We start from the raw sequence: 23113 nt of genomic DNA, 5'->3' as shown, positions 1-23113 counted from the left end.
AAAAAAAAAAAAGGTGGACCAGGTGGTATTAGGACAGACATTCTGAAGCCCTTCTGGAAGCCAAAGAATAGGTCAGTGATCAGACTCCCCAAACGTGGCCCATACAATGTGGGTTTAAATCTCGTCACCAGCCATCACTGGGACAACAGGCAAAACAATCCACTATCTGGGTTGTCTCCTGTGTAAAATGGGGATAAAGAGCAGCCCTGTGCCCAGGCCTTTGGAGGAGCTGAGGTGCCCGTTCTGTGTGCAGTGGCTACACCACCAGCCACACCTGCAGGTGATATCCCCAAGCCATATACCTCTGGGCCCTTCTGTCCCCAGGTGCTTGTGAGAAACAAATGGGGCTTCCTAGAACCCTCTGGTCCACTGGAAGACGTGTCTTCAGGTTACTGAGGTCTCATTGTGGAATCCCAGGGAATCTGTGGGCCACTCTAGAGGTCCCCAAGATTTACTTCACTGACTGTGACAGGGAGGTGATGAAGATGTTCACCGTAGCCTCTGTGACGGTCAGTCAAAGCAACAAAATACAGCCTGTACTGGTACCAGAATTCCAGGATTTGCATTTTGAGAATTTCTTTTTAATTTTCACAGCACTCTGGGTATTGGGAGCTATTACTGTATTGCTGGGGAAATCCAGGATCACAAAGATGAAGTGGGTCCCCCAGGGTCACACCACAGAAAGTATCAGATTCAAGAGGCTGGATTCAAACCTGGGAGTCTAGCTGCCGAACTGGGGACAGTCCCTTTATCATGGCACTTGAAGCCTTCAGCCCGGGGCAGGTGCACATTGAGGTTCATGGAGACTCAGCTGCTGCTGCTGTTATTGTTGGATTTATTTCCGTGATCGTTTCCCCATTCCTTGGATGTCCCAGAGCAGTTAATGTCTACTGTGGAAAACAGAATGGAGGTTTCTCAAAAAACTGAAAATAGAACTGCCATGTGATCCAGCAATTCCATTCCTGGGTATATATCCAAAGAAAACAAGAATAATAATTTGAAAAGGTACATGCACCCAATGTTCATAGCAGCATTATTTACAATAGCCAAGATATGGAAGCCACCTAAGTGCCCATCAACAGATGAATGGATAAAAAAGATGTGGTACACACACACACACATGCACGCATGCCCACATGCAGTGGAATACCACTCTGCCATAAAAAATGATATTCTGCCATTTACAGCAACATGGATGGACCTGGAGGGTATTATGCTCAGTGAAAAAGAGAGACAAATATCACATGTGGAATCCAAAAAATACAGAAAACTAGTGAATATAACAAAACAGAAACAGACTCACAGATACAGAGAACAAAGTAGTGGTTTCCAGTGGGGAGAGGGAAGAGGGGAAGGGCAAGATAGGGGTAGGGGACTTAAAGGTACAAACTGCTATGTAGAAAATAAATAAACAACAAGGATATATTGTACATCACAGGGAATTACAGCCATTATTTTGTAATAACTTTAAATGAAGTATAATCTATAAAAATTTTGAATCACTATGTTGTACACCTGAAACTAACATAATATTATAAATCAACTATATGCCAATAAAAATAAAAATAAATGTTTAAATCAGGGAAAAATATTGAGCTCAGCTTAACTCATCTCTTCTCAGACTTTAGTATCTCCTAATAAAAATTATTGAGGTCTTAACTTTTTTCACCCTTCTCAGATACTTCCCCAGAGTTATCTCTGCCACTATCTTTGACTAACTACATAATCATTATAAATAGTTCCTTATAATTCGCATTTCACAACTTTTTTTTTCCCGATATCATCTATTCCTCATGCACAACAGCCCCAACAATCACTGGAGAAATGATAACCCCCTCCCAGCAAGGAGATGAGATGATGGGGTTCAGATGCCCCTTTTGCACATGTCCTCTGCCTGAGAACACTATCACTCATTGAGCAGGCACTACACTATACCAAAACAATTTCATAAGTTGCTCTCCATTTGAGATAGATGTCAGATTCCTAAGGGAACTGAATATATCTTTGGTCATTGAGTAAGAAATATTAAGTGGCTAGACAGTTCTGCTTTATGGTTTAGACACAATCAGTGAGGATACAGGCATGACAGATGTTCTCTGGGAAACAGAGGCAGAGAAAATTTCTTGTCCTCCTATTTCAGGGAGGCCTAAACATCGTTACTCATCTTCCAAGTCATGGCCCTAACTAAACATACAGAGTTAAAAAAACAACCAACACTTCTAACTGTATGTATTTGAATAGCAATAAAACGTTTATTACATTCCAGCTAAGAGCGGATGCATTTTGAGTCTGAATGAGAATATGTCCGCTCGCATTTGTAGCCTTTGGAAATAATTGGAATAATCTTTTTAGCCACAGGGGGCCATTTTGAGCTTACAGAGACCGGAATAATGTTTCTAAACAAATGATCCGTGGCAGACAACGCTCCCCGGAGACCCGCGAACCGCCCCTTTAAAAAGGGATAATCACATTCCTTTCCCCCCAAGGTTAGTCATTTCCCAGCGCTACTCTCAGTGCCCCAGAACCTTTCTTTTTTTAATTTAAGTATGGCTGATTTACAATGTTATATTGGTTTCACGTATACAACATAGTGATTTAATTTTTTTTTTTTTTTTTTGGCCCCGTCAAGCGGAATGTGGGATCTTACCCTGCAGTGGAAGCACGGAGTCTTAACTACTAGACCGCCAGGGGTCTCTGATTCAATATTTTTATAGCGTGTACTTCATTTAAAGTTATTACAAAATAATGGTTATATTTCTCCGTGCTGTGCAGAACGTTTCTTGGCCAAGGTGGACTCCGGGAATGTCCGCCTGCGCAGCTGTGGGAACTACACTACCCAGAGGGCAATGCGCCCAATGGTGGCGGAGTTGAGCCAATGAAAGCCCAGGGCAGAGGTACTTCCGTGCGTGGGCTTCGCTTCGGGGCGGGATTTCTGGCGTCTTCCTTGTGGCGGTCATTTTGGCCTTTCTCAGGTCGGGTCGCCCACTCAGAGGCTCGGAGCCAGGGGTCTTAAAAGAGAAGGCGTCAGAGGCCTCCACAGAGGCAGATCCATGGCTTGGCGGTGGCGCACCTCGGGGTGACCCGTAACAGGCTGAGATCGGGACCTCCACGCCTCACAGACTCCGCTTCGTCCACAGACTCCGATGGCGGCGGCGGCGCTGAGGGACCCGCCTCAGGTAAACGTTTGTCTTCCGGGCTCTCACCGCCCTCACCTCCCCCAGACACTAAAGACCCAAGTGCGGGGCGCCTGCTCACGTGCCTGCAGCTCGGGGCGCGGTGTCCGGGACGGTGAGCCGGTTGTGGGTAGGTCTTTTTCTGACAGTGTGATGGCGCGTGGGAGAGGGTGGCAGGCGGAGGGACCCGCAAGTGCAAAGGCTGGGAGGTCGGACTGAGGCGGGAGGATTCAGGAAACCTGGAGTCCGTCTTATGTCTGCAGGACACAGACTGTGAGGCGAAGTTGTGCCTGAGGAGATTTATTTTCATTCTGAAGGGTGTGAGCAAAAGAGGGACACTGAGATAGGATTCTAAAAGTTTTCCTAAGGCTGCTCAGAGGAAGAAGAGACGAGAAGAGGGATAATAGATACGGGAAATGTCGAATCCTGTAAAAGATTACACAGCTGGCAAGAGTCTGCTCTCAGGACTGAGGCCCAGAGGTAATTCAGACATCTCGAGCTCACCTGGCTCCTGGGCTGGCCAAGGGTACTTAGCGGTCTGAGCCCAAGGATGCTGGCCGTGGTGGTCAAACTCTCAAACAACCTCTCTTTTTCCACAGATTCCTGTAACTACGGAATCGCTTAGTGATACTGGTTTGTGGAGTTTATTTCAGGGTCTCGTTAGTCTTCACCCCACCCTTGTGGTCTCTGGGGTAATAGCGTCCTGGTACTGTTCTGCCACTCTTCCAGGCCTTGGGCCTGGGGACCTTGAACAAACACCAGGCCTAGAGTTATGTAAGATGGTTCCTATTTTTGACAACGAGTGGAATCAGATGAGGAAAGTACCAGATCTGGCATAGGTACCAGAATGTGCAAAGGCCTGGAGGGGAGGTGAGGGAGGGTTCAGGGACGTGCAGGTATCTTTTCTTTCTCATGGTAGCTGAGAGCAGTGGAGCAGGAGGCAGGTCTGGAACAGCTTTTTTTTTTTTGGCTGCGTTGGGTCTTCATTGCTGCGCGTGGACTTTCTCTAGTTGCAGTGAGCGGGGGCTACTCTTACTTGTGGTGCGTGAGCTTCTCATTGCAGTTGCTTCTCTTGTTATGGAGCATGGGCTCTAGGTGAGCTGTGCTCTGTGGGCTCAGTAGTTGTGGCACACAGGCTTAGTTGCTCCATGGCATGTGGGATCTTCCCAGACCAGGGATTGAACCTGTGTCCCCTGCATTAGCAGGCGGATTCTTAACCACTGCACCACCAGGGAATTCCCTGGAACAGCTTTTTGAGAAATTGGGTGTCTCTTCTGGAGGTGATAGGAGCAATGAAAAATTTGGAGCAGTGGAGACAGGTGATCTGACCCAGGTCTCAACAGGCTCCCTGTGGCTGCAGCATGGAGAACAGTATTGGCATAAGGGAGGTGATAGGAAGACCAGGGAGAAGGATACTCCTATAGTCTGTGTGAGTGTGCTGGTAGCTGGACCAGGGTGGTGGCCATGGAGGTGGGAGATGTGGCTGGATTCTGGATTGGTGTTTTAGGTATGGCAAGCTGGATTTTCTAATTTTGAGGTTGAAAGAAGGAGTCAGGGATGAAGTGAAAGTATGGATTTTGCATGTGGAAGGATGGAAGCTCTACCAACTGATATGGGAAAGTCCATAGTAAGAGTAATTTTCACTGGGGATATCAGAAGTTTTATTCTTGACCTCTTAAGGGTATGAGGTGTTTCAGAGTGCAGTTTGCGGGCATCCTCCTCTGAGGAGGAGTTTGGGATGGAGACTTATCCAAAAGGTAGTAGACAGTGTGGACCAGGGAGGAGCTGTAGATCATTTTAGTATGGGGAGTCCTGGTCAGGAGGATAATGGTAATAATAGCCTAGGAAGAAGAGAATGGGTCTGTGGACTGGGCTTCCTGCTTGGACCCCTGGTTGTGGGTGGTAGGTGTCACAACATGGGTGAAGAAGTTAGTCACAGAGAGGGTTATAAGTGTAAATGGTTTGGCATGCAACCAAGGCTTCTTAAGGATCAGTGGACATGAGATGGATACAGAGGCATCATCAGGAGTAATTCAGACAAGCTGGTGTTTATTCACTGCTCTACCAACTCACTAGGGTTTTGTTGTAACCCTTGGTGGGACCTGGGGTGTTCTAGTCAGGCTGGCAGATTAGCTTGGGGACACAAGCGGTCATCTGGGAAACTCACAGATGATGTAGAGGGCCAGGTGCTGGGCCTTGAATGAGGGTTAGGTGGAGAAAGGAAAGCTATGACTGGTGAGGGTTCATCAAGTGCAGCACAAGTGGAGTAGGGCCATGGGTATCTGAGATCTGATGTGGTTCTTAGTGGGTGAGGTTGAAGCAAGGGACAGTCAAGGAAGGAGGCCTTCATAGCAGGATCCAAGGCTGCCTTTGTCAGTGGGAACTGTCACAGTCTAGGGTCGTACTTGATCGTGTTTGAATTTGCCAAGCATTCTGTGGATCACATATACTGAGTAATGAATAGAGAGGCTGAGGAGATGATTTTGGTGTAGAGCAGGAGGGAGACTGTGGCTGTGGGAGTGAAGTTGTGAGACAGTTGTTGTGGAAAGAGTGATGTACACATGGAGAGGGAGCGTGAACTCATGGTTCCAGGACCCTGGTGTTGGCATAAGTGTCAAGGGTGAGCCCAAGATTGGTGGTGTCTGGGAGAAATGATCTGGGGAACCCCAGGGGAATTGCCTGAGAAGAGTGGGGTGTTGTGGCTTTATGTGCTAGGTCCAGAGCTTAGATGACATCTGTCTACCCACCTGCTTGTTATTGAGGGCTGATACAGTGATCAAAAGGACCATGATGAGACAATGGGTATCAGTGCCACCTGAGCTTGGAAATGTTCATGAGGTGGGGAAGGGAGAGGGGTAAGCAACTGATAGATTGGGGAGGTGGTGAAATTAGGATCCTAAGGGGAAAGCTGGTCATGAAATGAACTATCCCCATCATGTCAAGGCTGTGTGACCTTTGAAGTTGTCCCTGCAGGAATGCAGCTGTGAGAGCGAAGTGTGGTTCAAAGAAAGATGTGCATGTGAAGAGGTAGTGTGAACTAATGGCCCTAGAACCCTGTTGTTGGGGTCATAAGGGTGAAGGAAAGACCAGTGTCAGATCACTCACACCTTCCCTGTGGCCAGTGTCTCTCCCTAACCTATGTTTGTGACACCCACCTTATTGACAAGAGGAAATGTGGCCTACGTGCAAGACCCAGAGGTCAGATGTCACCTATCTGCTCATCTGCCTATTGATGTGGGAAGACACTGAATCAGTGGGAATATGAGAGAGTGATTCTAATGGCACCAAGGTCTGGTATCTCCTCTGAGGTGGGGAGTAGAGTGAGCAGAGGATAGATTTGGGCTGGGGGTGGGGGGAGTGGGGAACATGGCATGATGATCTTGGAATCATAGGAGAGAAGCTGATGGTGGAATGAACTGTCTCCATTATGACAGGGTATGAAATTTGAGGATGTGGCCATTGACTTCTCCCAGGAGGAGTGGGGGCTCCTTGATGAGGCTCAGAGACTCCTGTACTACAATGTGATGCTGGAAAACTTTGCACTTGTAGCATCCCTGGGTAAGACCTTCACACTCTTTCCAGTGTTCTGAGATGATGTCCTGTTTTTCCTTTTTTCCCTGGAGTTAGCATTGTCTTTTCCACAGCTGGATCATGGGCTCTGCTAATTTCCTCTACTTTCTTGTCAGATGTGCTGTGGATGCCAGCACTGAGCTGTGTGTCATGCCCTGAGTAGTGGACTCCCCAAGCATCCCTAACACCTGTTGCCTCCAAAAGTGCAGAGATGGGTCTGGGAGTCAGGAATCTTGTAGTTGGCTTAATGAATCCCAACTTGCTTGTCCTCTCCCTGGTGGAGTGACTATGTCCAGATCCATGGCCTCCAGTTCTTCCCCCTTCTTCTAGCTAAAGTTCTTTGTGACTGCCTGTGCCAGATCATGGTCATTACTTACATGATCCATGGGCTGTTTTTGTAAGACTCTCCTTTAGTTGTTTTTTGTAATGTTTTCTTTTTCTTCTCCAGGAATATCTCATTTTATTAGAGACTTTAAAAAAAAATGAACTATAGTTGATTTACAATGTTGTGTTAGTTTCTGGTGTACAGCAAAGTGATTCAATTATATGTAATGTTTTATTTACTGAATACTGTCATATGGCAAGTTGCTCTAGGCCAGTGCTGGCCACTCCCCTATGCTGTCTTTCATAAGACTTGCGTTATTCAGGTTCTGAGTAGTTGTACAGTGGAGGGTGCAGAGAGAACCCTGGTTGTTTCACAGAGTAGACATGGTAAGATGGTCTCAGAGGAGAGCCTGCCTGGGCCTGGTGAGTGACAGCTGGGGGAAGATATGACATCATGGCTGTTTTCATATCAAACCAGGAGCCTGCCCAGTGACCAGTAGTGTCACTGACTGCACCTCATTTCTACCATTTCCCCATACTTGACACTTTGCTGACTTGTTAGTTCTTCTGTGACTTCCAGTTCCTGACTGCCTTCACCTTTGTGGCTTCCATGGGTCACCTGTTCCTCTGTACTTCTCTCTCTGTAGTGTTCTCCCCCACTGACCTGCACATGTATCATGAGGTGTGCACATATCCTTAAATATTCCTTGAATGCCAGCTACTTGATTCCATTTGGATTTTACTGGGGCAGGACACAACCAGCCTGCCCCACATCTGAAGGTTTTTGGGAGAGGAATGAGTTGGAAGCCTTGCCTCGGCTCTGTGGGTGCAACCCATCCTTGTGTCCTTTGTCTGGTGAGGTCTCCCCTATTTGTGATCTTCAGAGGCCTGCCCACTGCTGCCAAGCAGCCACTTCCTCAGCTTGCCCCCAGCTTCCTTGTTTTTAGAACAAACCCATGGCTCATTCTTTGTTGTGTCTGACACACCTTTGTAATGGGACTTCACTTTCCCACCAAAGTAAACATGCATTTCCTCAGCGTTTCTCTGCTTTCAGGTTGTTGCCATGGAACAGAAGATGAGGAGGCCCCTTCTGAGCAGAGTATATCTGTAGAAGGAGAGTCACAGGTTAGGGCTTCTAAGGCAGGTCCATCCACCCAGAAGACCCACCCCTGTGAGATGTGTGTCCCCATCTTAAAAGATATTTTGCAGCAAGCTGAGCACCAAAGAGTATACCCTTTGCAGAAACCAGACTTGGGTGGCACATATGTGAGATGCTTCTGTTTCATTGCAAACCTTCGCCAGCAGCAGAAGCATGACAGTGGAGAGAAGCCCTGGAAGAGAGATGTGGACAGGGCCTCGCTTGTGAGGAGCTGCAACTTCTTTGTGCCAGGGAAGCCTTTCACCTGTGGGGAGGTTGGGGAGGACTTCCCAGCCACCTTGGGCCTTCTCCAGCACCAGGCCACACCCAACAGTGAGGAACTACAGAGTGGCAGCAAGAGTGGACAGGCCTTTCACAGTGAAAAAAGTCATTACAAGTGGGGTGAATGTGAAAAAGTTGCCAGCCACAGCCACACACTTGTTCAAGATAAAAGTGTCCACTCTAAAGAAGGGCTTTATGAGTGTAACAAATGTAGGAAAGCCTTCAACTGCAACTACAGACTTGTTCAGCACCAGCAAATTCACACTGGACAAAGACCATATGAGTGTGGTGAATGTGGGAAATTCTTTAGCCATATCTCTGGCCTTGTTAAACACCAGAGAATTCACAGTGGTACAAAGCCTTATGGATGCAGAGAACGTGAAAAATTATTTACCCACAACTTTAGTCTTAGAAAACACCAGAAAATTCACACTGGAGAAAGGACTTATGAATGCAGTGAATGTGGAAAAGTCTTCAGTCACAAATCCAAACTCATTCACCACCAGAGACAACACACTGGAGGAATGCATTTTGAGTGTGGTGAGTGTGGGAAATTCTTTAGCTACAAATCCAACCTCATTGAACACCAGAGAGTTCACACTAAAGAAAGACCTTATGAGTGCAGTGAATGTGGGAAGTCCTTTAGACAAAGTTCTAGCCTTTTCCGACACCAGAGAGTTCACACTGGAGAAAGGCCTTATGAGTGCAGTGAATGTGGGAAAGCCTTTAGACAAATTTTTAATCTCATTCGACATGGTAGAGTTCACACTGGAGAAATGCCTTATGAGTGTAGCGAATGTGGGAAATCTTTTAGCTGCAAATCTGAACTCGTTCAACACCAGAGAATTCACAGTGGAGAAAGGCCTTATGTGTGCAGTGAATGTGGGAAGTCCTTTAGACAGTTCTCTAACCTCATTCGACACCGGAGTGTTCATACTGGAGAAAGACCATATGAGTGCAGTGTTTGTGGAAAATCCTTTAGTCGCAAATTTATCCTCATTCAACATCAGAGAGTTCACACTGGAGAAAGACCTTACGAGTGCACTGAATGTGGAAAATCTTTTACCCGCAAATCTGACCTCATTCAACACCAGAGAATTCATACTGGCACAAGACCTTATGAGTGCAGTGAATGTGGGAAATCCTTTAGACAACGCTCTGGGCTTATTCAGCACCGGAGAATTCATTCTGGAGAAAAGCCTTATGAATGTGGGGAATGTGGGAAATCCTTTAGCCAAAGTGCTAGCCTCATTCAACATCAGAGAGTTCACACTGGGGAAAAACCATATGAGTGTAATGAGTGTGGGAAATCATTTAGCCAAAGTTCTAGCCTCATTCAACACCAGAGAAGGCACACTGGTGAGAGGCCTTATGAGTGCAGTGAATGTGGGAAACTCTTTACCCACAAATCTGACCTCATTCAACACCAGAGAGTTCACACGGGAGAAAGACCCTATGAATGTAGTGAATGTGCGAAATCCTTTAGCCGCAAACCTAACCTCCTCAGACACTGGAGAGTTCATGCTGGAGAAAAGCCTTAAATGTGCAGGGAATGTTTTATTTCCTCACTCAGTATAGCAATACTGGAGGAGACTGTGTGAGAGCCATTTATCTGAATTTAAACCTCATTTATTCAAACACCCACCATGCAAGATTGCCCATAAGTTTCAATTACATCTAAGGCTTTAAGGAGATGCATTATACCTTGTAACCTGCCCAGAGCTGCTGTTAGATTTATGTCACTGCCACTTACTGTGGCTGAAGCCATTTCACCCCTGTACATAAGGCACCACTCCAACAGGCTCAGGAAAGCAGAACTCTGTGTTCTCCCATCTGCGTGAGGAAATTATGAATAGCCCAAACCCTTAGCAGGATCCTCATTCCTTTCTCTCTGATGTTAGGGAATGGACCTTACTCAGGTTGGGTCCAAAGGACCTATCCTCAGCTTGCTAAGAAGGACTACTTTTTTCAGGGACATCATTGTTCTCACATCATACTTGTGATGAATTTTTCCAGGTTCTAATTTACCAATGTGGAAACTGCTTGCTGCATGTTGCTCTGGTTTGTGATCTTTTGTAAAGGCCTCCTCTTGCATCTTTAATTTTGGCGGTTCTTTTCTCTCTTCCATGGGGGTTTGGAAGCAGAATTGTGATCTGTTAGCATGTAGAGGTGAACAGATTAATTTTCATTGCTTCCCAAGGCCTTGAAAGGAAGACTGCAGGTCTCTGTGGTCCTAATTGGTGGACTGGTGCCACGATTTTTGGAGAGGGCAGAAGCCACCCTGAAGAGGAAGCCTTTGTTGTGAGAACCCCCAGTGCTTCTGTGACCAACATGAATTTTATTCCTTTGTTCACATAATTCCCAGCACCATTGAGGGGACCTCGTCCCCAGGTCCTATAAAGGAGCCATGTGCCACGATATACAAATTTTCAATGACATTTTCAGTGTCATTTATTGTTAGACTACAAGGGCCAGGTAGAACCATAATTTGTGTTACTGAACCAAACTCAGGTCCACTTGCCCATGTGCAGCACAGCCAATCTACTGACGCAAGGTTATGATGAAGTGAAGTACAGCATTTACTGTAGGGCATCAAGCAAGAAGAATGGGCAGCTAATGTTCAAAAGACCTGAACTCCCCAGTGGTTTTCAAGGAAGGGTTTTTTTTTTTTTTTTTTTTTTTTTTTTGCGGTATGCAGGCCTCTCACTGTTGTGGCCTCTCCCGTTGCAGAGCACAGGCTCCGGATGTGAAGGCTCAGTGGCCATGGCTCAGGGGCCCAGCCGCTCCACGGCACGTGGGATCTTCCCAGACCGGGGCACGAACCCACGTCCCCTGCATCGGCAGGCGGACTCTCAACCACTGCGCCACCAGGAAGCCCACAAGGAAGGGTTTTTAAAGGCAACATTTGGTTTGAGTGTTGCAGCTCGTGGACTTTCTTCTGATTTCTTAGTATTGAGGTAACAGGGTGATGTTTTAGTTATCTTATCTGGGGTCTATGTGCTTGTGGACAGCATGTAGTCGCCATCTTCCACCTGGGTGGGGTCTTGGTTTCTGCTGAGCAGCACAAAGATATGTGTCAGATTGTTGTTATATGTATCACTTGAGGAGGAGCAAGGACTCTGATTTATTGCTGAACTATTGTTTAAGCTGTCATTACTTTTCTTCCTGGACTGCTTTTCCTTTGTTTCTGTATTCCCTCACTTCCCTAATTAGGAACTGCTTGAGTCTGCTCTTTGGAACTCAGGGAAGACCTTGGAGACTAAAACCTCTTTCTACTAACAAACAAGGGATACATGGAGGGGCTTTTGTACCCAGGAGGGCCCGCATGGTCCTGCTTTTATTTGATACCCCTCAATCCTGAGGGGAACAGGGTCAGGACAAGAAAAGGAATACAGTTTTGTGTAGAGATGTTAATCATAAATTTACCAGGGAGACTTGGTTTTTTTTGGGGGGGGGTTGGTTTTGTTGGTGCAGAAACACTGGATTAATAGGGAGTTGAGGAGACTGCAGTAAATTAGATGGAATGTACCTCTTCTAAAAATTCATCCACAAATGCTCCAGTGACTATTCCTGTGTGATCAATGTGTACAGAAATTCTCAGGATCTCCATAACTGTATTTCCTGTAGCTGAGGTTTGTGGATTCCTATAGCCTTTCTGGGCTGTTCCCTCAAAGGCATTGCTCTACTGGTGGGAAAACAAGGATAGAGAAAAGGGCAGTCCTGTAGCCCAAGGATGTGTCTTTTGTGACCCAGTGAGCAGTTCTGTTGATTCAAGTGGCAGCAGCCTTCATTGCTTGCCAGTATTGGCTGCCACTGAGGCAAGGCTGCACTTCCCAGGCCATAAGGAGAGAGATGGCAGAGACCATATAGGGTTGCCAACCTAATTTTCCAAGAGAAGTGGGATATCTACGCTTTTATTTGGAACCACATTTTAAGGCTTTCCTAAGGTTTAGCAAAGGTTAAGGTAACCCTTGAACAACATGGGTTTGTATAGTTGATGTGCAACAAAGTGCACTTACCTAATCGGTACAATTTGATAAGCTTTGACATACATGTAAAGCTGTGAAACCATCACAATCATGAAAGTAAATTTATCTATCACATATTTACCTCATGCCCTTTTGGAATCTCATTCCCTACTCTCCTCAGCCCTACAGACAATCATTGATTCATTGATTCACTTTCCTTTACAATAGGTTAGTTTGTATTTTCTATAATTTTAAATAGGTATCATAAGATGTATACTCTTTTTTAAAACTGATTTACTTCATGCTGCACAATTATTTTTAAATTCAACAATGATGCCTATATTAGTAGTTAATTCTTTTTATTGCTGAGTAGTCTTCTGTTCTATGGATAACGTCTTTGTTTATCCATTTATCTGTTTATGGACATTGGATTATTTCCAGGTTTGGGGTATTATAAATAAAGCTGCTTAAAATATTTGCATTCAGTTATTTATATGGATATATGTTTTATTTCCCATGTGTTAATAACTCAGACTGTTGCAGTGTAGGTAGATGTTTAACATTTTAAGATATGCCAAACAGTGATCTAAAGTCGTTGTTCCCTTTTATCTTCCCATCAACAGTGTATGAGAATTGCAGTTCCTCTACAAGGTAGCCAACACTTGATATGGTCAATGTTTTAAAATTTTAGCCCTTGAAATAAGTGTGTAGTTTTAACTCTCTTTGGTTTTAATTCCATTTTCCTAAGAATTCATGATGCTGAGCATTTTTTCATGCATTTGTTTGCCCTCTGTTTATCTTCTTTGGTAAAAAGACTATTTATAACTTTTGAGTACTTTCTTTTTATGTAATTTATTTATTATTTTAACAAGTAAGACTTATGTTGGAATTTCACTCATTCTTCAGTGATGTGACCTCTTTGCCTTATGGGACAATCATTTTTGAATACTGGAAGGAAATTATATTTCCTCAGTTTTTTGCCCTTTGCACAACTGAAAGCCCACAGGCACCATATATTTTTTTGTTTAATCTGCACTATTAACATATTCTCCACTACATTCTTAAGACTCAGTATTCAATAATACATTAAATCACACCTAGGTTTGTAGTCTTTGTGCTGATTTCCCTGGTGTAAATACCCCTGTTATGGTCAATTTCTTTTCTTTTTTTTTTTTTTCCTTGTCACAGTCAATTTCAAACTGCCAAAATGGTGTCACTGAACATGACGTTGGTAAGATATTGCAGTAGCACACTATTCTTTTTAATTTTAAAAAAATTTTAAATTTTATTATTTTTGGCCATTTTGGGTCTTCATTGCTGTGCACAGGCTTTCTGTAGTTGCAGTGAGTGGGGACTATTCTTTGTTGCGGTGTGTGGGCTTCTCATTGAGGTGACTTCTTGTTGCAGAGCATGGGCTCTAGGCACATGGGCTTCAGTAGTTGTGGCATGGGAGCTCAATAGTTGTGGCTCATGGGCTCTAGAGTGCAGGCTCAGTAGTTGTGTCGCATGGGCTTAGTTGTTCTGTGGCATGTGGGATCTTCCCGGACGAGGGCTCGAACCCGTGTCCCCTATGTTGGCAGGTGGATTCTTAACCACTGTGCCACCAGGGAAGCCCCAGTAGCACACTACTAATTCTATTTCCAACATACTGATACAGTAACCACAAATAACCTCAAAAACAGACAATAACAAAACAGTCAAATGATTAGGAAGTGGCAAGTTTTAAATATTTGTTTTTTTTGTTTTTGTTTTTGCGGTATGCAGGTCTCTCACTGTTGTGGCCTCTTCGTTGTGGAGCACAGTCTCCAGACACACAGGCTCAGTGGCCATGGCTCACAGGCCCAGCTGCTCCGCAGCATGTAGGATCCTCCCAGACTGGGACATGAACCTGTGTCCCCTGCATCGGCAGGTGGACTCTCAACCACTGTGCCACCAGGGAAGCCCAATATTTGCTTTTTAAAAGCAGTTTGATTTAAATACAGTTAACTTTGGGAATTCCCTGGTGGTCCAATCGTTAGGACTTGGTGCTTTCACTGCCGTAGGCCCAGGTTCAATCCCTAGTCAGGGAACTAAGATCCCACAAGCTGCGTGGTGTGGCCAAAATGTACACACACACACACACACATACACATACACACACACGCACGCACGTGATATATACAATTAAACCATACATATTTAAAATGTACATTTTGATATTTCCATACATGCTTGCATCCCTGAAACCAAGTTTTCTCGTGGCCACTTCAATTTATGTTTCTCAATATATCAAATTATAAGCACATAGTCTACCATTTGTAATGGCTATTTTCAAATGTATCCATAAATGGAAAAGACTGTTATGAAATCCCATGAACCCTCTCCCTATCTTCATCATGGTATATATCATTTCATGGTATTCTTTATCTCCATGTACATTAGTGTGTTATATTACTTAATAATCCCAGATATGTCAATGTATAACCTCTTCAGAATGCATTTCTAAAACGTAAGAACTCATAACTGATCATTTGGCACAGTCTTGATACTTTCAGCTCTTTTAACTGTAATTCAGCCTTTTTTGGCTTCAGTTTGAAGGATAACAGTTGTTTTTTCATAATTCTTTTCAGAATCATCAAAGGAAGTATGGGCAATCCATCTTGATACAGGCTGCTTAAAATATTCCAAGCGTTCAGGGATATAGCCTTTTGGAATTTCTGCTAACTCAACTTCACCAATGAATACATTCACCAGAGTAATCCCAAATGCTACTGGAATCCCAGTCAACAAAATGTGGGATTTCACTAAATTCACAAAATCCATGTCATACAAATATCTAATCATCCTGTTGTACACCTGAAAGTAATATAATGTATGTCAATTATATCTCAAGTTTCTGGTTCTGTTTAGTATGTTCACCGTTCCCCCATATTTCCCCTTTAGTATACTAGATATTGATGAGGTGGGTGCCTGAGGTCTTTTCCAGATGGACAATTTTGTGATGGTGACAGACCTGGAAATACAGTGTGTCTTTTGCTTCCACACTTTGTGCAGCCCATATGTGCCAGGTATGCAGCAGATGGTGACACTGCATCACAGCCCAGAGATCTGCAACACACATCTGTGGAACACAGTGAGTTAGGTGTGTGTGGCACAACTTGAGAGTGCCCCACAAACACTCTAGGGACACAAGTGTAACAGGTATGGAATGCTGATGCCCCTCAGCCTGGAGGCAGACTTGCACATACCACATCCACGATAGAAAAGATGTATGGCAAACATGGACCACACACACTGGCATATGTAAAGCACACCAGGCACCTGTGAGATGCATGGAGGCACTATTATCACCTCAGTCTCCATGGAAATTGGACAGACATGTGATAGGGACGCCCAATGGTCATATGTGGGCCACGCACAATTGCACAGTTCCCATAGACCAAGTGAGATGAGGTCAGCACAGTCTGGCCTGAGGAGAACACACCTGTCCCCTATGTACACCCCATCACTGCAAGTTTCATTATGGGCTGATGGGAATACAGATCAGGATCCTGATGTACATCCTGCACAACCCAGAGATCAAAATGTGAGCAGTGGTTTGATCTGAGCAGGAGAGCAGATTTTCATGAGTTTTACAGGAGGGAACATTCAGTCCTTTTCAGGAATGGTTGATCAAGCGTGTTCCCTAGGAGGACGACAAGGGCATGTTCTTGGGGATTAGCGTCACAGTCAGTCATTGATTTGCATTTCACCTAGAGGGGTGGGAGGTGCGGTCATTACCAAGATCACCTGTTGGGGGAGTGAGGAAGAAAAGCCACAGGGACCCCAGCATATGAGGGCCACAGTGGAGATTCTCAGTCCTTCATTGTCTATTCCAACATCCAAAATAGTGATGGAGGTTACCAGGTGACAGCTCTGTCTGCGTGTACTGAGTGGCGGGGGGACCCTAAGGTGGTGTTTAGAAGGAAAACTGACAGGACCTTGGAAATGAATCATGAGTGTGGCAGTGAGGGCCAGGGATGCATTTGAGATGACATCAGTGGCAGTGTCAGGGGTGTCCCGCTGGTGGTGGTACCATCCATACCAAACACTCATGGGTGGGAAGCGAGTTGCCAGAAGGCATTTGTGGGGAGGAACTTGAGGTCTGAGAAGGAGTCTCCTGTTTTAAAGGAGAGTCTGGGGAGCACATGACACCTGGGGATGGATTCCACAATGCAGGCGAATGAAACTGCTGGAAGAAGGGGCCAGAGGGGATGTGTGAGATGGTAAAAGAGTTGTATGAGTTAAACGACTACATAGAAGGGGACAAACATGGCTTTAGAGGGAGAAACATCATCTACAAATCCACAGAGGGCACACCCTGGAGTTCACTGTCACTCTTAAATGTTCTTCTAATTATGTAATATGTTCAGTGACTCTGTTCTGTCTCAGCCTCTATTTTTAAAAATTATTTATTTATTTATTTGGTTGTGCTGGGTCTTAGTTGTAGCAGGAGGGCTCTTTAGTTGTGGCATGCATGTGGGATCTAGTTCTCTGATCAGGGATCAAACCTTGGGCCCCCAGCATTGGGAACTCGGAGTCTTATCCACTGCATCACCAGGGAAGTACCCTCCTGTCCCAGTCTCTGATGTGCCAGTTTTCTTCAACACCTAAGATGTGACCTCTTAGATATCACCTGATTCTCAAATCCATGAACTCCCCCACTCCACCCCATTTATCCATCTGAATCGGGTTCTCCTGTTCTTCTCTGCATGGTTCTCTTGGTCAATACGTCCAGTAAACTCCTGTCTCAGATCCTAGCCCCATTTTAGTTCCATTTTCCTCACTAGGAGAAACACCAGTTCTCCAGTTCCTCTCTGCCTGCCATGAGGCAGTTTTATGGGGCTGTAAGATATCAGTGACCTGCAGATTGTGGACAGTAAAATTTCATAGTCCCGAACCTCTGTTTTCTAAGCTGCTGACTCAGTTTAAATTGTGCCAAAATCTATAGTATTTTACTAAACCTTGGCAAAACCCTCCCTCACTGCTTCATAGAAAAGCCTCCCAAAGAGGGAGGAGTTTATTCTCACAGCTGAAGAGTAATGCCATGTCCCTACTGGTCTTTCCAGAAATGCCCCTTCAATTTTGCCCTGTCTTATTTCTACCTAAATTCCCTTCCCTCTTCATCTACAGTTATATCTCATGGATTTTATTGTATTAATATGGTTTATGAGACCCAATTATTACTATAGTTTATTTTTATTTATTTTTAATTGAAGTATACTTGATTTACAATATTAGTTTCAGGTGTACATCATAGTAATTCAGTATTTTTATAGGTTATTCCATTTAAAGTTGTTAGAAAATATTGACTATATTCTCTGTGTTATCCTATATATCCTTGTAGCTTATTTATTTTGAGCATAGTAGTTTGTTCCTCTTAATCCCCTACCCCTATCTTGCTCCTCCCCCTTCCCTTTCCCCACCGGTATCCACTAGTCTGTTTTCTATATCCATGAGTCTGTTTCTGTTTTGTTATATACACTCCTTTGTTTTAATTTTTAGGTTCCACATATTAGTGATATATAGAGAGTCTTTTTTCACTAAGCATAGTACTCTCTAGGTCCATTCACATTGCTGCAAATGGCAGAATTTCACTCTTTTTATAGCTAAGTAATATTCCATTGTATATATGTATCACATCTTTATGCATTCATCTGTTGATGACATTAGGTTGCTGCCATGTCTTGGCTCTTGTAAATAATGTTGCAATGAATATTAGAGTGTGTATATCTTTTCAAATTACTGTTTTGGAACTTTTTTCTCTTTTTCTCTTCTCCTCCCTCCTCCCTCTTCCCTCCTTCCTCTTCCTTCCCTCCTTTCTTCTCTCCTTCCTTCCTTTCCTCTTCGTCTTCTTTTGAGAGAATTTTTGAAGAAGAAAAGCTGGTCCTGGGTCCTGGTCGTCCCTCTAAACTGAGACCAGATTTCTAAAGTTTGGTTTTGGTTACAGTCATTGCCCAGTTTGTCATCTCTTGTACTCTCAGTACTGTCTCCCAGTACTCTGCTCTCCCATGTGATACAAAGTATCTTGGAAGAAAAGTCCCCAGGCAGGGCTGTGCTTAGCCTGATGTCAAGTGTTGAGTGGGGATGGAAGGAAATGGCAGAATTTTAGTGCATATTTCTTCAGGTGTTCTTCAGCCCTGAACCCACCTCAGGGATGCATCAGTCACCTGATCATTGATACTTGTTTGTGTCTGTCTATTCCTCTGTCTTGGAGTCTTCTTCATCCCCATCACTGCTTGATTCAGGCTTCTGTGAGTAGCGCCATTGATGTGGTGACTCAGGAAAATGTACTCTTCACAAGGCAGGTGATATTCTATGCCAGTCATCCTCCAGATCTCATTAAAATGTCTGAATTGTTCGTACATTTAGTTTTCTCTACTGGGGATTCGTACTTGCACCTCATTCATCATAACTAGTTTTCTCTAGTATTGTTCTTTTTTTTTTAAAGCTTATATTTTATTCAATGTTTATCATAAGTTTTTTGCCTTGTTTTCTAACGTATTCATTTTATTTATTTATTTTTGGCTGTGTTGGGTCTTCGTTGCTGTGCGCGGGCTTTCTCTAGTTGCGGCAACCGGGGGCTACTCTTCGTAGTGGTGAGTGGGCTTCACATTGCGGTGGCTTCTCTTGTTGCGGAGCACAGGCTCTAGGCATGCGGGTTTCAATAGTTGTGGCTCATGGGCTCTAGAGCGCAGGCTCAGTAGTTGTGGTGCACAGGCTTAGTTGCTCTGCAGCATGTGGGATCTTCCCAGACCAGGGCTCGAACCTGTGTCCCCTGCATTGGCAGACAGATTCTTAACCACTCTGCCACCAGGGAAGCCCTCTAATATAGTTTCTTATTATATTCTAGTTTAGGTTTGTGTAAATCTGCACTCTCTACGTGTGTATGATTCTTTTAACTATGAAGCTTTTAGAAAATATTGCTTGAATGAAGGTAGACACATAATAGCTATGGATCCCCCTCTTTCAGGCCACTTACTCATGATGTTCCTCTGAGTTATGACATCTCCCAGGGAATTAGGTGTTGGAGAAACCCCTGTGAGTTATCCCAAATCTGAACAGAGCCAAGTAAATGGCTTCCACTATCCTAATTGTCAGGCTTCCATGCCTTCTGCTTCCCTCCCTGTGATAACCCTGGGCACTTCAAGGACTCTTGGAAAAGTCGCTCTCCCACATTCTCCCAATTGCTTCTTTGGATATTGTCACATGAGTTGTACTTCTTTTTAATGATAGTTAATTGGGGCAAAAATTGTTTAAAATTTATTCTCAGTACCCGATCCAGCCACTGTCATACATTTGCAGACTTGAAAATGAGTGGCCTGGTGAGAAAGGGGATTAGGGAATAATAAAACTATAGCTCAAGGCTTGAGTTCCTCATCCAAATCACAAGACAGACTCGACTTGTCACCATGGGCTTTCCCTTGTGGTGTCAGACAGAGATGGGTATCTTTTCCTTTTGTACCAAGATGTGAGTTAAACAGAAACTTAAGGAATAGATAAGATAGGGGAAGATTACTCTGTTACTGGTATTGGAAGTGAGACCCTAAAAAACTTTATACATAAAGTGAGGGGCTGTTTCCTGTTAGATGCAGAGTGTGCTGTATCCACCCCATCCCACCCTGTACAAACCCAGCTCCTTCTACAGGCTGCTAGAGATTCTCCTTGATACCATCCATTTTTTTTCCCATAGAAAATAGAAAAATAATTTATTCCAAAAGAGGGCAGAAATAAGAAATTCATCCTGAAAATATACTTTGGTATAATTCTGGTGGGACACATTTTCCCTCTGAACATGTTCCCCTACTGACTGCCCCACTGGAGTCTTGTTGTCATGTAACAGTTTTTAAACACTTCACTGATTCTCATGTTTTGAGCAGACAGGAGCCATCTTCACATCCACAGGTTCTAAGGAGAGAGTAACGTTATTTCTCAGAAGAACAGCACTTTCTATCCCGTAAGAGTATATTAACATTTTATAGGGACTTCCCTGATGGCACAGTGGTTAAGAATCCGCCTGCCAGTGCAGGGGACACGGGTTCGATCCCTGGCCTAGGAAGATGCTACATGTCATGGAGCAACTAAGCCCGTGTGCCACAACTACTGAAGCCTGCGCACCTAGAGCCCATGCTCCACAAGAGAAGCCACTGCAGTGAGAAGCCTGTGCATCGTAACAAAGCGGAGCCCCTGCTTGCTGCACTAGAAAAAGCCTGTGTGCAGCAATGAAGACCCAATGCAGCCAAAAAAATGAATAAATAAAAAAGAAAGTAGGGGCTTCCCTGGTGGTGCAGTGGTCGAGAGTCCGCCTACCGATGCAGGGGACACAGGTTTGTGCCCCGGTCCGGGAAGATCCCATGTGCCACGGAGTGGCTGGGCCCCTGAGCCATGGCCGCTGAGCCTTCACGTCCGGAGCCTGTGCTCCGCAATGGGAGAGGCCACAACAGTGAGAGGCCCGCGTACAGCAAAAAAAAAAAAAAAAAAGTAATGGTAAAATAAAATTTAAAAAAACCATTTTATAGAGGCAACACAGTTTAGATTAAATAAGCACATCATTCATCAAAGTGTGACAAGAAAAAATGCTGCATTGTAGAATAATATATTCAAATGTGGTGTGAACATTTAAGGCAGCTGATGGCCAAAGTGGGCAAGTCAAGGAGGGTGGTCTGGGTATGGAGGTGATTTTGTGTCTAGAGGAGGTCTCTTTGTGATAAGAGATAGCAGCAAACTGAACAGATTACCAACATGGTGACGTTAACTCCCTGGTTGGGACACTTAAGGATGAACCAGGGCACCAGGAAGCCGACCAAGCCCCAGAACATGCTCATCATGATGAGAGGCACGGTGAGGCCGGCATATGCCATGATAGCTGCGAGAGGTACCAGCCCCTGCCCCACCGCCTCACTTTGGTCCCACCGGAAATGTCAACCTGATACCACCCATCTTTAAGTTTTTATTCTCTTCTTTTTTCTTCCCTCCTTCCTTCCTTATTCTTTTCTCATGTGCACAAAAATGAATATTTACATACCTACTTCTCAAAATGTTTTAACTAATTAAATGAGATGAAACCTATCAAAAATATGAATTATCACACTTCTTAGGAGCAGATTTTACATAGTCAAATGGGAAAAATGTGTATGCTTAGAAACATGGAAAGCACATAATGAGTGTGAGTGGCTCTTCTTTCATTTTGGACTCTGGCTGAGAATCAATGTGGAAGATATGTTTGTAATGAAAATTTCCTTCAGTTAGTGACTTGAGAAAAGGTTTTAGGCACAATCCATATTCTCCTCCTTTAGATTGTGGGGTATCAGGGGGAAGAGTTCGTTACTTTTTCTTAACTCTTCACAGTAGGCAGAACCATTAAAATAGTTCTAGATTGAAATCCAAATGGAGTAAGCTGTTTGTTAACTAATTATCATCCCTGATGTCCTCTGAATCTAAGAAGAGATTTAGGATATAAGGTCATGATTCTAGAAGGAAGGTGCAGGAGGGTTCTAGTCACATGCATTCAGATCCCCAGTGCATAGCCCTGCCATCTCTTCCTCACAGTAATAGAACCTCAGATGTCCTGATGGGAGGGGGAATGCCAGGCTTATAGCCCAACATGGACTGAGGTTCAGAGAGTAACACCCCAGCACGGAGCACAGCAGTGCCTGGCTGCCTGGCCGTTCCTGTAACTACTCTTTCTGAAAATATTTTCTTTGTGAATCCACTGCATTCATGCACTTCTCCTGTCAACTCTCTTTATGTCAGGGCTCATAGACCAAGCTTGCCGGCTTAGAAAACTAAACCTTTATAGGAATTCTATTTTGATGATTCTCTTTGGAAGTCCATCTCATTACAATTTTGTTAGAAAATGAACTTACATTCAATTCCTGACCTGCATTTATGTCTGTCCTTAATTGTCATTGTTGAAGACGTATCCTACTGTCCCATCTGTCTCAGAATCTGGATTTTCTTGAATCTAGATTTTAGTTTCTCATTTTTTTTTAAGATTTTTTTGATGTGGACCATTTTTAAATTCTTTATTGAATTTGTTACAATACTGCTTCTGTTTTATGTTTCGCTTCTTTAGCCACGAAGTATGTGGGATCTCAGCTCCCTGACCAGGGATCGAAACCACACCGCCTGAGTTGGAAGGCGAAGTCCTTTTTTTTTTTTTTGGCTGTGTTGGTTCTTAGTTGCGGCATGTGGGATCTTCGTTGAGGCGTGCGGGATCTTTCGTTGCTGCACAAGGGGTTCTCTTTAGTTGTGGCATGTGGGTTTTTCACTTCTCTAGTTGTGGCGCACAGGCTCCAGGGTGCATGGACTCTATAGTTGTGGTGCGTGGGTTCCAGAGCGTGTGGGATTTGTAGTTTGTGGCACACAGTTTCTCTGGTTGAGGCGTGCGAGCTCAGTAGTTGTGGAGCGCAGGCTTAGTTGCCCTGCACCATGTGGGATCTTAGTTTCCTGAGCAGGGATTGAACACACGTCCCCTGAATTGGAAGGTGAGTTCTTTACCACCGGACTTGCCAGGGAAGTCCCAGTTTCTCTCTTTATAGCTCCTCCTTCCCCTCCATTCTTTCTGATGAATTACTTCTCTTATACCTTGAAGAAACTATAATATTTTGTAAGCTTTTTGTAAGCTTTCCATATTCAAA

At 44.3% G+C, this 23113-nt stretch overlaps 1 protein-coding gene across 1 annotated transcript in view; it reads left to right on the top strand.

Annotated features, from left to right (window-relative positions):
* The first annotated feature begins 2723 nt into the window (after nt 1-2723).
* LOC113615274 (zinc finger protein 551-like) overlaps nt 2724-23113 on the top strand; it is a 41297-nt gene continuing 20907 nt past the window's right edge. The window contains 3 exon segments of the mRNA XM_027097505.1: nt 2724-3176; nt 6608-6731; nt 8122-10021. Coding sequence (XP_026953306.1) covers nt 3144-3176; nt 6608-6731; nt 8122-10021 — 2057 coding nt within the window. The 5' untranslated portion in view covers nt 2724-3143.

This window comes from Aethalodelphis obliquidens, unplaced genomic scaffold (assembly GCF_003676395.1).
Source record: "Aethalodelphis obliquidens isolate GAN/ISIS:26980383/991018 unplaced genomic scaffold, ASM367639v1 scaffold113, whole genome shotgun sequence".
Taxonomy (NCBI): Eukaryota; Metazoa; Chordata; class Mammalia; order Artiodactyla; family Delphinidae; genus Aethalodelphis; species Aethalodelphis obliquidens.
This window is presented reverse-complemented; position numbering and strand designations above follow the sequence as displayed.